This window comes from Hippichthys cyanospilos, chromosome 18, assembly GCF_059441005.1.
Source record: "Hippichthys cyanospilos isolate Australia breed blue-spotted pipefish chromosome 18, RoL_Hcya_1.0, whole genome shotgun sequence".
Lineage (NCBI taxonomy): Eukaryota > Metazoa > Chordata > Actinopteri > Syngnathiformes > Syngnathidae > Hippichthys > Hippichthys cyanospilos.
In genome coordinates this window covers 13,121,730-13,136,084 of record NC_142386.1, presented here as the reverse complement: position 1 = coordinate 13,136,084, position 14,355 = coordinate 13,121,730, and the positions used below count along the sequence as shown (strand labels likewise).

Genomic DNA, 14,355 nt, shown 5'->3' with positions numbered 1-14,355 from the left:
CTTTAATTTACCTCACATGATGTTGGCGTTCACAGGGCGGACATACAACGACCTGAACCAGTACCCTGTCTTCCCTTGGGTGCTGACCAACTATGACTCAGAGGAGCTGGATCTGACATTACCCGGCAACTTCCGTGACCTTTCCAAGGTTCGAGTGCTCTTACGTTTTCACACGGTTCTGTCACGGCAACTCAGTAGCTGTGAAAAGTCCAAAGTAATCTTGGTGTATAATGACGAATGTTATTAGAAAATGCCATGTCTGAAAAGTCATGTTGGTTTGCAATGCTCTGAAGCAGCTATTTTAGGCTAATTTTGTTCTTTTCCGGGGGTTACTCTAAAGCAAATTCCCAAATTGTGGCTTTTAATAAAACTAAATGAACCCGATGGGTGGCATTAAAATATAGAACCGTCAAATTTTCATTACTGTCCATGGAAGGAACATGGCAAAGATTGATGACTTGCCATAAAATAAGAAACTTATTTATCAGCTCCAACATAAAAGTTGGTACATCTGTTATTCATGAGTAAACCCACATGAAAATCTCAAGAAGCCAGGCTCAATAAGACAAGTTGGGCAAGTTAGTTATTTCTAGGGATCCTGATACAAAAGCAAATTTCTTAAAAATTGTGTACCTAAAACCGTATCCTTTGTAACAATAACATTTTTTTCGTTTTGTTTACAAGTTATATAGTAACCAAGTGCCCAGGGGGCCCGCCCCACTATCTGACTTTTTTTTTTTTTTTTGACTTTCTGGTTTCCTGCAGCCCATCGGTGCTCTGAACCCCAAGCGTGCTGCATTCTACGCCGAGCGCTACGAAACGTGGGATGACGACAATGCGCCACCTGACCACTATGCCACCCTCTACTCCACGGCACACTCCACACTCATGTGGATGCTCAGAATAGTCGGTTATAGTAGTAGCAGCATATATCATTATTTTAACTCGTCAATTTAAATTCAACCGAGTCCCTATGTCCACAGGAGCCCTTCACTACTTTCTTCCTCAACGCCAACGACGGCAAGTTCGACCACGCCGACCGAACCTTCTCGGGCATCGGCCGTTCGTGGAGAAACTGCCAGCGAGACACGGCAGATGTGACGGTAAGGCGACCCATCAAGTTTTCCTCAGTGAGCCTCTCTGACACCACTGTGGTGCCGCAGGAGCTGATACCGGAGTTCTACTACCTGCCCGAGATGTTCGTCAACAGCAACGAGTACGAGCTGGGCATTCGCGATGACGGGGTACCCGTATGTGATGTGGAGCTGCCCATCTGGGCCAAGAAGCCCGAAGACTTTGTGCGCATCAACCGCATGGTGAGGCAATCTTTCAATTGAATGTAGCGCAATATGTCGTGCAGCGGTGGGGTCTTAAAGCCTTTGTCCCCACTTGCCGTCTAGGCGCTGGAGAGCGAGTTTGTGTCCTGCCAGCTGCACCAATGGATCGACCTGATCTTCGGATACAAGCAGCGCGGCCCCGAGGCCGTGCGAGCGCTCAACGTCTTCAACTTCTTATCTTACGAGGGCGCCGTCAACCTGGACAACCTGGACACGGCGCAGCGGGCGGTCAGCAGATGGGTCGCAGCAACCTGTTAAGGCTCGGCTGCGCTCTCGACTGACGCTTCTATCTGTGCAGGTGATGGAGGCGCAGATTCAGGCGTGCGGGCAGATTCCCTCACAGCTGTTAATTGAGCCACATCCGCCTCGATCCTCCGCTATGCATCTGGTAAGACGCAATGACCACGTGTCATCGTGATTAGCCTCACTGAACAAGTTTATTAACTGGATTGACTTAGATCTGTAGTCCTTTTGTGGGTACATGAAAACACTTCAGGGTGTATGTAAGATTTTGGTAGGGTTTCTGCAGGTTTCAACAAAACTTTTTGATACCAAGCCTGGAACAGCACATTCTTTTCAAATTCTGAGCAAATGAATTGGAGCATAAAGCAACTAAATTGTGCTAAATTGTGTTCCAGTGACTCCTTTGCTAAACATTGTATGCCTTTTCAGATATCATACAGATATGCGTTGACATTAGTGACACAGTTTCCCAGTAAAAGAGGCTAGAACTAACCAACAACCATTAACGCACCAAATCACACCAATTTAGTATGTCCAATACACCTGCCATGAATGTGGGAAGAAGCCAGGGTGCCCGGAGAGAACACGCCGGCTCGGGGAGAACATGCATACTTCACACAGGAAGGTTCGGAGCCAGGTGAATTTGAACTTGGGTCCCTGAAATGTCAGCCACCTCGGCTGAAATAAATTTATCGTATTTCTCTGCGTACAAATCACGTTTTTATCCCTCATTTTCAACCCCCATATACAAATGGTCGACTTAAAACTGCATATCTCAAAACAGACCCATTTTTTACACATAACTGTGCATACCATTAATTCTTATGCGAAATAAGTAATGTCATGTCATTTACAAGGCTTAAAATGATTTTATAAACCGGTAAACATTTCACATCATCAAACAAGGTTAAAAACCACTGATATTGATCACAGGCCCATGAAATCCTGACATGCAAATGTCTGTTAAATTGTATTTATTTGAACTTGCGAAGCAGCACACGTTTGAAATAGAGTTCTTGTAGCTAAAATGTGAACATTTGTAGGCAGATTGGTGACGGGCATGACGTAGTTCATTTTTGTCGTGTAAAGCAGGGATTACCAAACTTTCTGTGAGGGCTACTTAGTTGGAAACTATATCCTTTTGGTTGCATTTTTAATGTGTGTTGCTATTCAGCCTCCAAGCTTCCTCCATGTTGACCTGAACCCTTGCTCCTTAGTGTGAACCTGCCGTGACCCTCGTCTACCACTAATCTTGCCTTTTTCCCATCCCTCCTTTCCTCCCCGGTTCTGTCGCTTCCTCCATTTCCATCCCCCTCGTTCTCCTCTTCCTCTTCCTGGCTCTCTCTGTCTGTCTCACCAGTGTTTCCTTCCTCAGAGTCCTCTGATGTTTAAGGATCAGATGCAGCAAGATGTGATCATGGTGCTCAAGTTCCCGTCTAACTCTCCTGTCACACACGTGGCCGCCAACACGCTGCCTCACCTCAGCATCCCTGCTGCCGTCACCGTCACGTGCAGCCGCCTCTTTGCCGTCAATCGCTGGCACAACACCGTCGGTCAGTCTCTCTGTGTGTCTACACCGCATTTTCAAATCTACTTTCATGTGTCAATAGTTCTAGCGGAGACAAATATATTTTTGAACTGCGTAGTTTATTGTCGATGAGGGAGATTTTGTTCTTGATTCAAATCGCAGCCTTGAAGATATATCAAATATTGTGTGTGGGTTTAATTGTATTGTTCATTTTGAATTCATTTTTAATGTTTCCAGAGGTGGGCAAGTCATCAGTACTCAGTTAAATTTTCCATTTCCCAAGAAATGTTTAAACTGCTATATACTTGTGGGCATAGAAGTGTAAACACAGTCTAAAATAGGCCCCAAGCATATATACGTGCACATGGGAAGCATATACATACATGGAATAATTGGTTGAGGGCTAGAGCATTAGTATGCAGCAATTACTATTCAGAGAGAAAGTGTCCTTAATGCTTTGCACTAAGTAACACTTTCTCCTGATTGAAAATAACCAGCATGGCTAGGATTTAAAAGTTTGCACTGGGTTTTGTTTAAATGCATACTGTACACAGTCATTTTTCAACACTTTAACGCAGGGGTGTCAAACTCGTTCTTATCCAGGGCCACGTTGCAGTTACAGTTTTTGTCAGAGGGCCGGGATGACCGTGATAAAATACATTTTGGGTGTATTTGTCACACTTCCAACAAGTTTTGAAATCAGAACGAGGGTGAGGGTAAAAGGCGTTTGCTTTTTCCCCAAAACAATTTCAAATTGACTTACAAATGTGATATTTTGACCAGAAGCTTGAATTGGAATGGGCGTTTCGCGGGCCACGTGAAATGATGTGGCGGGCCGGATCTGGGTATGGTACGGACTTTTTGTCCACTTTCTTTTTAATCGCGAGAGGAGAGGGGGCGAGCTTGCTTTGCACTTCAGGTAGATCCGGAAAAAAAAGCATTGCTGAGAACTTTCACTTTTCTGGGATGTGACAGCCAATATTTTCACGGACAGCACCTTTATTCTTTGCGGCAATACTCGCCTGCCAAAAAATAAAAGTTGCAATGTCGCAATCGAGTGGCCGAGGCTGTGCTAAACATTGTGCTGACAATGCTGCGCTGTCGTTAGCTTAGCACAGTAACTACAGTTCAACAGTTGTTAAGTGAAGCAAACGCTGCACATACTAATTGTCCCAAGTTCTCGCTTCCGCCTTTCGACAAGCCAGGTGAGGGCTCTTGATTGGCTCTGTTTTGTATTCAAAGCTCAGCTGGCCGTGTTGGATCGCTCCCGGTGACCGCAAAGCGGCCGCCATGATTCATTCCTGCCCCCTGCGCGAGCCGTTGAATGCTCCCGAAGTTGATTGGTTGTGGCGACTTGAAACGCGGAAAAAGTAAATAAAAAATAACTTGACTCGAAAGGCGCTTCTCGTGATCACGCGCAGCCATTTGCGTCGCTCCATTCGCGTCCATCGCGTCGCCCGACGTGCATTCGCGCCCAGTCACGCGAACTCCATTGACTACAATACAAAACACTCCGCTTGTTCGCCTTGTTCGCGTTCGGTGCACGCGCACCATTAAACTAAATCATCTCCAAAACATTATTTCGTGTGCAGCCCACGCGGCCCGGTACCAGTTGATCCACGGACCGGTACCGGTCCGCGGACCTGGGGTTGGGGACCACTGAACTAGATAATGTTCTAGAGTGTAATCATATAGTTCAAGATGAGACAAAGAACTTACCTTATTTTTTAAGTGCATTGTGTTAACCTCCAGGCCTGCGGGGTGCGCCAGGATATTCCCTGGAACAGGCTCACCACCTTCCCATCGAGATGGATCCTCTCATAGGTCAGTGTGCTTCTTTTATTCAGGCAATCAAAAGAGATCATGTCTTTGAAGGAGCAAGGGGTGTCATGAAATTATGAGTAACACCTGCATGGTTTCGCCTAGCCAACAACTCCAGCACCAACAAGCGTCAAATTACGGACCTGGTGGACCAGAGCATCCAGATCAACACGCACTGCTTTGTGGTGACGGCCGACAACCGTTACATCCTGGTGTGCGGCTTCTGGGACAAGAGCTTCCGAGTGTACTCCACCGAGACCGGTACAACCCAATGGATTCTTCTGTTTGTGAACTTCCTTTTAAACCCTTTACCATTGCCCGCAGGGAAGCTGACCCAGATCGTTTTCGGCCACTGGGATGTGGTAACGTGTCTGGCCCGGTCGGAATCCTACATAGGGGGAGACTGTTACATTGTGTCTGGCTCCAGAGATGCCACTCTTCTTCTGTGGTACTGGAGCGGCCGGCACCACATTATCGGGGATAACCCCAACAACAGTGAGTGCTGGATCGTAGATACCAAGACCCCAAGAACAGTCTCGACTAGAAATGGGTATTATCATTTTACTTATTTATTTTTTTTACATTTTAACTGTAGGTGACTATCCCGCACCCCGGGCTGTCCTGACGGGGCATGACCACGAGGTGGTGTGCGTTTCTGTCTGCGCTGAGCTGGGATTGGTCATCAGCGGGGCCAAAGGTCAGCCAAAAATTGTTATCGAATTATATCATAGAATTCTAGATGATCTGATCACTCCAGCCTCTGCAACTGTGTCTAAACCTGTGTTTGGCGGGTCCTCAGAGGGTCCATGCCTGGTGCATACCATCACGGGGGACCTCCTGAGGGCCCTGGAGGGTCCTGAGCTGTGCCATCAGCCACGTCTGATCTCGGTGTCCAGCGAAGGCCATTGCATCATCTACTACGAGAGAGGACGTTTCTGCAACTTCAGCATCAATGGCAAGCTCCTGGCTCAGATGGAAGTCAACGACTCCACGCGGGTGAGGCTCATGAATTTCAAGTACTGTTCTTAAATCGTTTCAGATATCGCAGAAATTCAGCTATATAGGCTTTTTGAATCTCATGCTATATTTCTAGCAAGCCAAATATCATTCTTGAAATTAATTATATAATTCTGGATGAGCCACGTGAGTCAAATCTTATGAGGCAAATACCATAATTCCACAAATATAAGACAGACTTTTTTTTTCTCCAAAATGAAGGCCAAAACTATGGATGCATCCTGTAAACAGGGAACTTAAAAAGTAGAATTGTTATTTTATTCGACACCTTCCAAGGAAGACTGATCTGTCAGCCACATAAGCTGAGTTTTGACGCACAGATGTACATTTTTACATCATCCGTATTCTTATTTATAATAATTGACGTAACGGGAGGAACTTGAGTTGGCTGTTAGCAGCCAATGCCTGTTGCAGCCAACAGCAGCTCGTGTAGCTGAGGTCCTTACAGCATTATTTTCAAGAAAAGAAGCGAGCAGGCTTAACCATCGTCCGAGTCCATCCTTGTTCACACGCAGAAATATTACCAAAACAGAGGATCATGTAAAAGTTATGATGTCTCCAGCTGATCCAATTAAGAGTGCACCGGTTAGAGAACATGGACAATATATTCGATTTGACTCATTTATTATTTACGGTCTTTTGGCATATACACACATACAAAACTTGGTGGAACGCGGATGTTGCATAACTTTGGGTATTTATTACAAAACGTGAACACGAGCTGTGCGAGGAGAAGGAGAAACAACAGATTCAAGCGCATTCACCATTACACTGGTGCTGCGTTCCCTGACCGCTCACAATATGGGAATTCTGAAACACACCTAACTTAACCTGCAACAAATATTTAACTTACGGATATGAACATAAGAAAATATGAATACTTTAGGAAGATGAGATTTATTCTGTTTTGCTGTAATTTTTACATTGTTGCCAAAGTGTGTGCGTTATACAGTACATGCTAACAGAAAATACCAGAATTTCACCCCAAAATAGAGGGTGTGTCTTATACACAGGTGCGTCTTATATTTTGGGAGTTATGGTATTATTCTTCAATCAAATCATGTCTCTTTAGATGAGCCAAACCTCATAGCCGTTGAATTGTATAGTTCTAGATGGCTGCCTTTAACTAAATTTAAACTCGAACCCCCTCCCGCGTATCCCGCCAGGCAATCCTGCTGAGCAGCGACGGCCAGAACCTGGTTACGGGTGGTGACAATGGCGTGGTGGAGGTGTGGCAGGCCTGCGATTTCAAGCAGCTCTATATCTACCCGGGATGTGACGCTGGCATCCGCGCCATGGACCTGTCGCATGACCAGAGGTAACCCCCGGCAACCACGCCCTCCCTTGAGACCGTTGCTAAGGAAACTAATGGTCAGGGAATGACACGGCAATTTTCTTTGACATCATTCTTGCGCTGTTATAGCCAAGGGATGGCACACTTCTGGCTAAGGGGTTGTGCCATGTAGAGTTACTATGAGAAACCTGTCAACCGATTTTTTTGTTTTTCCCACAGAACGCTAATCACAGGCATGGCCTCTGGCAGCATCGTGGCATTCAACATCGACTTCAACCGCTGGCACTACGAGCATCAGAACCGCTACTGAGCAACCCAGGTTGAGACTTGAGATTCTGGTTCCTTTGACGGGACTGTGTGGTCGCTCACACATTAACACACGCACATAAACATACTCACAAACAAATACATACCCGAGCCCAAAGACGACACACCTGACAGGATTGGTCGCTGGTGCTGGCGGGGCAGGTTCTGGGTTTTGGGGTTCCGCTTTAATGCTTTAGTGAGCCGGACACTTTGCGAAGATGATCCTTTTACGATTTTCATTCCTTTACTTTTCTGTAAATATGACTCGGCCTCTTTTTTTTTTGTGTGTGTCTTTTACTTTACCGCTGTATAAAACTTAATGTGAAGTACCAATAATGGCAACCATGACGACGATGGTAAGAAAGTCGAGGATGGTAATATTTTTTGCCGGAGATGTTCCCGACTAGGATCAAGATGAGCCCCCGCGCCCACCTCTGTCGCATTTTTATTTCAGTTTTTTTTTTCTACATTTAGTAGTTGGTATTTCAAATATGTACATATTAATCTTGCTTTTCCCGGACCATTTGGACACATTAAGCGGCCCCCGTGTCAAGTCAAATTCATTTGTATAGCTCTATTTGTATAGTGTGCTCATATTATTTAATTTTTTTTTCAATGTACACTTTGCACCAATCACGTCATTATTTATGATTAGACTTTTGTAATTGTTCTTCTTTTTGAAGGGGAGGGGGGCTTTAATTGTTACGATTGCAATGTTTCTTTTGATTGGCCGGGCCCTTTCTGTTCCTTCTTGTCCGGCGCCAGGATGAATTCTTTGTGCATCGATGTTTGTATTTAAACGCTCACGTGTGAAGATTTTACAGCAATATGACGACGAGCGTGCGCATGACCAGGGCAGACGCACACGCACGTAACTCTAAACACGCATACACACGCGCAAACACACACACACACACACACATCCAAAAACCAACAAAGAAAAAAAGGTGAAAGGTGAAATATTTTTGGATCTATGAAACCCTTAAAAACTATTGTATTCATGTTTTATTGCAAAGATGTAAATTATGACGTGTGAGTTGGAAAAAATGATAAGAAAAATAAATTATGCAAAGAATTTGATGACTTGGCTTTTTGACTGACGCATTTCTCATGCAGTTTGTAAATTTTGTTACGACTTTTGTACCACTAGATGGCGGCACACTGTTTAGTTTGACATGAATAAAAATGAAAAAAATCTTAATCTTGGTTAAAAATAACTGGTCATCCTGTGTAATCATGCTTTATAACCCTATTTAAAGTGACAAATGAAAATAAATGTTTTTGGGCATTTATTTACAGTTTAATGAACGCTCACATTTTATTTCTCAGAAGTCCCTGTAGCAGCTTTGCTGCTTGGTTGCTGGTGTGTGTGTGTGCGTGAGCCTCAGGCACTAAGTGAGGACACTGTGGACCTCCGTGAGGACGAGATGCTGCAGATCTCCACATTGGTGAAGGAATTCCGAGGTTCGCCGCAGGACGAGGAGCATGAGGACGAGGACGAGATGATGTTCTTCAGCCTGTGGAGGGCAATGACCAGCAAGCTAAGGAGAAGCAAAAGGAGGCCCAGGAATAGCCAGACATAGACAAAGACGCCGCCCGCTCGCCCCGAAGACGCTGCCGCCGATGAAGATGATCCGGAGACGGACGTTGGAAAGAAGCGCAGAAAGGTTCCATTTCCTACCATTGGGAAACTGCTTTGGTCCATCCCGGACATCCTAGCTGGAGTAAAAACATGACAAGCAACGCTTAAGTGCAAATTTTTAAAAAGTGAAATAATTCTCACATTTATATGGCCTGTAACCTGTATATTGGAATATATAACATTAAAATCTTTTCAAAAAGGGAAGGACACATAAACAACTGAGGTGATCTCGTTCAGTTGTCCAAACTAGGGCATGTGAGCCATTTGTGGCTTGAAATTCCCTTTTTGGCTGCACGCAGGAAAGACAAAAAACATTTTGACATGGCCCACGATTTTCTTTAAAAGAGTAATAAAAAAGTTTCATGTTAGTCCCTTAGCTGGCTTTGTTTTTGTGTTACACTTCAATTTATGTGTTGTGTTTCAATTGCAATGTAACTGTGGAACCACAGACATGATGTTAACTTTAAGTCTAAGTGTACAAAAACTGAAAACATAATTAGTGTGGTAAGAGTGCAGATCGAAGTAGACCAGTGCCTGACAAATGACGGATCAGAGAAAAAAGTCAAATGCCGCCCTCTAGTGGTGGCGGAATGCCGGGCAAGAATACGCCGACAGACTGACGAATTTACGAATTTACAATTTTGTCTGGCTTGAAAAAATGACGGCCGACGATGATGGAAAGGGGGCGGGGCTCTGACAAGTGTCTCCAGCAAAAAAAAATGTAAGTTGCCCACCTCTGTTAAATGGGAGTGGGAATACTCTTTGCTCCATTGAAAACATCAATGAGGAACACATTTGCTGCCAGCCCCATAAAAATGAATCTTTGACATCTATATCCGCCAATGGCTGTGATTGAGTTAATCATAAAATAAAGGTTAGTAGTTCAGTTCCAGTTCTTGGAATAATTTTTGTAACATTCGTATTTTTATTAGAAAAGCTGTGTTTGGAACAGATCTTCCAAATAGTCACAAAGGATTTAAAAAAAATAAAATAAAAAATTCGATTTATACAAGAAAAAAAAAGTGTCCCTAAAACTATGTGGATTGAAAACGTGGTACTGCTATTTAAAATACGTACTACCAACAGGGAGAGCCCTTATTCCAATTATAAAACAAGATTAGCTATGTGACGCCACTTCCTGTTTCTTTTTCCACCTGTCACATCTTTTGGCCCGTCGCCCACGTGGGCACGTGTGTTGTTTGCATGGCTGTGATCAGTTTTGTTCATCGTTAGCCGAGTGCTTGATAATTGCTCTTAATCAGGCCTTTTGTCGCCTGGCAACCAGGCTGGCAGGTCAGCGTTGTCTCAGCATGTAATCAGTGGGAGTGAACCCTGAACATTTTTGATCGTCTATTAGCAGTTATTCCTTTTTGTTGATGACACTCCTCTCTCAGCATGTCATCCATTTGATTAATAACCCTCATATCTGAAAATGATGCACAGGTGGTCATCCCTTATGGGCCCATTTCATTCATGGCAGCAATGTTTTGCATTCAATGCAAGTGAGTACTGCAATCTTCTCGGCATTTATGCACTTGTCAGCATTTTATTGAAAACACTGCCTCTCAATTGCACTTATGTCTCAGCATAAGGTGCACGGCTGATCGTCGCAGTAATTTTCTCATTTTCAATGACGACTTAAGTGTCAGCGTGGCACCCATTTGATTAACTACATCCAAAGCTGAAAAAAAAACAAGTGCCTCAAAATGCCTGAAACTAAATTTAAAAAAGATTTAATCTGCATTGCAATTCAGTTTCTCATGGCATACTTATCTATAAAAATTACATACATATACCTTAAACCGTATCCTTTTTAACACTAACAAAAGAAAAAAATATATGAATCAACTTTCAACAACTTAACTACTTTTTACAGCATTTATACAGGTTACAGATTAGTCTAAAACTGAAAAAAAAATGTGCCTCAAAATGCCTGAAATGAAATTTTAAAAGAAGATCCAATCCTTATGTCCTTACTTTATTGCATACACTTCTCATGGCATTATTATCTATTAAAAGTGCATATATATATATATATATATATATATATATATATATATATATATATATATATATATATATATATATACATACACAGTGGGCCCCCGAGATTAATCCGTTCCGCGGTTGGGCTTGTTGCGAATTCACTGTATGGCAAACAATCCAAACCTATGTTAAATAGCTACTGCCTTTAGAATCCCAGGTAAAAATATCAAAATAGTCCATGCATATTAAAAAATGATACGAAAATAGAATAGTAAGTGCTACGTATATATAATATGCATGCATACAATCAGAAAACATCATAAATAAAAAAATATAGAAAGGATTTGTGTATTTCTTGATTATCTCCAGCTTCATTTCCTTATAAATCATCTTCTTACTTCTCTCTTTAACATCACTAGCAATCTTGAGACCCACAGCTAACCCTTTCAACTTTGAATTAAGCAGTAAAATGCACTATAAATACGGTTTTGTAACCTCTCGCAATAGAACAAAGCTTTACCATTGTGCCATTTTGAAACGAGTGAGGCCGACCAATAGCAGACCAGCATCTCCGTGAGGAGATGCCGACCAATAGCAGACCAGCATTGTAGTGACTCATTGCATAGATGCATTGACGGCAACAGAAAATAAGTGCAGTTACCTAAAACGCCTGCAGATGGAGACAAAACAACACAAATACAGCCAGCCCCTAGGGTCATGACAGTTGTTTTTCTCGCAAAACCTGAAAATACCATAAAGAGCGGACAAAAAAAATCTCAAAATTACACATCGCAACTTGAAAAAAACGTAAGCCAGGGACGCTGTAACACGGGGTCCATTGTATATATATGTAGATATGTATATATGTAGATATGTATATATGGATGGATGGATGGATAGATAGATAGATGTCATGGATTTTGGGTTGTGGGTTTATTTTGAGGGGTTCTGTTCCTTTGTTTCCGTATATAGTTCCTGTTCCCGCTCCGGTTGCGTCTTTCTGCGTTTAGTTTTGATGTAGTCCACCTGTCCGTGTTACCCGCCCCTCGTGTCCTCCAATCCGCTCCCTTTGCCTGTTGTCCCTGCCCAGCTGCCGTGTGTTTGTTTGATTAGAGCTGTATGTATTTAAACCTGGTTTTCGTTACAGCCCGCGTCGGAACATTGTCTCTGTCACGTCATGTCATATTGTCTCTATCGTATTGTTGTTTCGTAGTCCCGTCTTGCCCCGAGTCCCTCAGCTCCGTGTTTTCCTGCCAGCCTGTCCATAGTGTTTTGCTTTCTGTTTTGCCAGCCTGCCTGCGCCCTTAGTTCGAGTTTTTTGCCGTCCTGTTTTTCTCGCTTTTGTTCCCGTTCGTTTATAAATAAATGGATTTAATCAACCCCCTGTCCCGACGCTCCCCTGCTTTTGGGTCCTCCTCCTCTGCAACCATGCCGGCCTCCTCAACCGCCGTACTCCCCCGTGACAGATAGATAGATAGATAGATAGATGGATGGATAGATAGATAGATAGATAGATAGATAGATAGATAGATAGATGGATGGATAGATAGATAGATAGATAGATAGATAGATAGATAGATAGATAGATAGATAGATAGATAGATAGATAGATAGATAGATAGATAGATAGATAGATAGATAGATAGATAGATAGATAGATAGATAGATGGATGGATGGATAGATGTCCATATGACATTACGGACAGCAGGAGGTGCTGCAGGTGCTGCATTTTCCATTGTCCGTAGCTATAACAAACATGGCTGCCAAACCCCTTGTAACATAATTTAATGATAACTAGACCTATGATTATATTCAAAACATACTGTTGGTCATTAAGAACACGTTCATTTGCAAGTTATTGAAATTTGCAATCATTTACTTTTTACTTTGAAGTGGGTTTTTTTTTTGTATTTTAAATGGTATTTGGTATGACCCATCTCGGGATCTAACCCTCAACCTCACCATTCTCGGTGAGGACACTTTACTAGTACCACTAGGCCAGTGTCAGTACCATAACCACTATTCGTGATTTTTCTCAGAGGATCTTTACCTCATGAATAATAGAAAGTGATTGATGTTAGACAAAATGTCATGACATTTGGGAAATGTGTGCATGTGTGGATGTGTTTCAGCATTTTGCCCATTGTGTTACTTTAAAAGTTCATCTCTCTGAATTTTCTACACAACTCACGTCTCAGCTCTCATTTGACTGCTATCATCTCTCCGCATGCATGTCATTCATTTCTATTAACTATAAGCGTATAGTATCTCTGCATGGCTTCCATTGCACTGACTTCACTCATGACTTCATTTGTGCACGTTGCATCGTCTGTCAGCATTTTAGCTATTTTTCAAACTTGTCATCCCTGTGACCGGTCATCTCTCGGCATGTCATTTCTTTGTCGGACTACATTTTTCTACAAGAGTCCAGCTCTTGACTGCACATTGTCAATCATCTCTCAGTTTTTCGGTAACACTCACGTCTCAGCATGGCATCCATTTGATTGACTCCGCTCCACAAACAGCTTCTCAGGATGCTATTTTGTGGATTGACTGCACTCCGGATGTTGTGCACAGCAATGAATTGGAATTTTGGATATATGATGCAAATGTAGTTATCTCTCAGCATGTCATTTATCCGCGATATTTTTTTTTAGTCCCGAAACGTGTCTATAGGTCATTTGATTCGCTCAGCATTTGTACACTCAAGTCTCAGCATGCTGTGCACGTGATTTCACAATCAGGCTATCGCATAAAGACGAATATAGCAAAAGTGGTGTCAACTTCATCAAGTCTCAACGAAATTAAATGAAGGAAGTCGTTCGGCAAACCTGATTGGATGCGGGACCTCAATCCAGCTCCATGTCCCCTTTTTCTTTGCCCAGACGCTCTAATATACACCCCCCAGTCTTCCGTCCCTCTCTCGCTCTCTCTCTCGCTCTCTTTCGCTCACATCTCTTCCTCGCACGCTTGCGTTCTCTCATCAGCACCGCACACGCGCACATCTTTTCCTCTCATTCCTAAGATTACATTTTACACAGTGGAGGTCAACGTTATGTTTGTCTTCCTGTCTAGAAATTCGTCCACATCATGCTTTTAAACTTTCTCCAAGTAATTATATCGATATATATGATGCTATATTACCTTTTGCACAATGGTGATGTAATTTCTTATGAGTTT

The 14,355-nt window shown here is 43.0% G+C and overlaps 2 protein-coding genes across 16 annotated transcripts in view; one reads left to right on the top strand and one right to left on the bottom strand.

The window, feature by feature from the left end:
• nbeaa (neurobeachin a) overlaps positions 1-8,621 on the top strand; it is a 79,349-nt gene extending 70,728 nt beyond the window's left edge. For 6 of the 15 annotated variants that reach the window (XM_088440282.1, XM_088440281.1, XM_088440280.1 and 3 more), the window contains 14 exons: positions 36-148; positions 766-906; positions 984-1,103; positions 1,164-1,316; positions 1,401-1,565; positions 1,636-1,725; positions 2,941-3,133; positions 4,861-4,932; positions 5,035-5,190; positions 5,254-5,424; positions 5,522-5,626; positions 5,729-5,925; positions 7,113-7,264; positions 7,460-8,621. In XM_088440282.1, coding sequence (XP_088296408.1) covers positions 36-148; positions 766-906; positions 984-1,103; positions 1,164-1,316; positions 1,401-1,565; positions 1,636-1,725; positions 2,941-3,133; positions 4,861-4,932; positions 5,035-5,190; positions 5,254-5,424; positions 5,522-5,626; positions 5,729-5,925; positions 7,113-7,264; positions 7,460-7,550 — 1,919 coding nt within the window. In that variant the 3' untranslated portion in view covers positions 7,551-8,621. The remainder of the gene's footprint in view (positions 1-35; positions 149-765; positions 907-983; positions 1,104-1,163; positions 1,317-1,400; positions 1,566-1,635; positions 1,726-2,940; positions 3,134-4,860; positions 4,933-5,034; positions 5,191-5,253; positions 5,425-5,521; positions 5,627-5,728; positions 5,926-7,112; positions 7,265-7,459) is intronic. The other 9 variants (XM_088440287.1, XM_088440285.1, XM_088440277.1 and 6 more) reach the window with 3 other exon arrangements.
• A 197-nt stretch (positions 8,622-8,818) lies between these two features.
• sertm1 (serine rich and transmembrane domain containing 1) lies at positions 8,819-14,108 on the bottom strand. The gene is made up of 2 exons (XM_088440291.1): positions 14,007-14,108; positions 8,819-9,265 (listed from the first exon to the last, which is right to left on the bottom strand). Exon 2 carries the CDS (start codon positions 9,258-9,260, stop codon positions 8,931-8,933), a length of 330 nt encoding a protein of 109 aa, XP_088296417.1. The 5' UTR covers positions 9,261-9,265; positions 14,007-14,108; the 3' UTR covers positions 8,819-8,930.
• Positions 14,109-14,355: the final 247 nt, after the last annotated feature.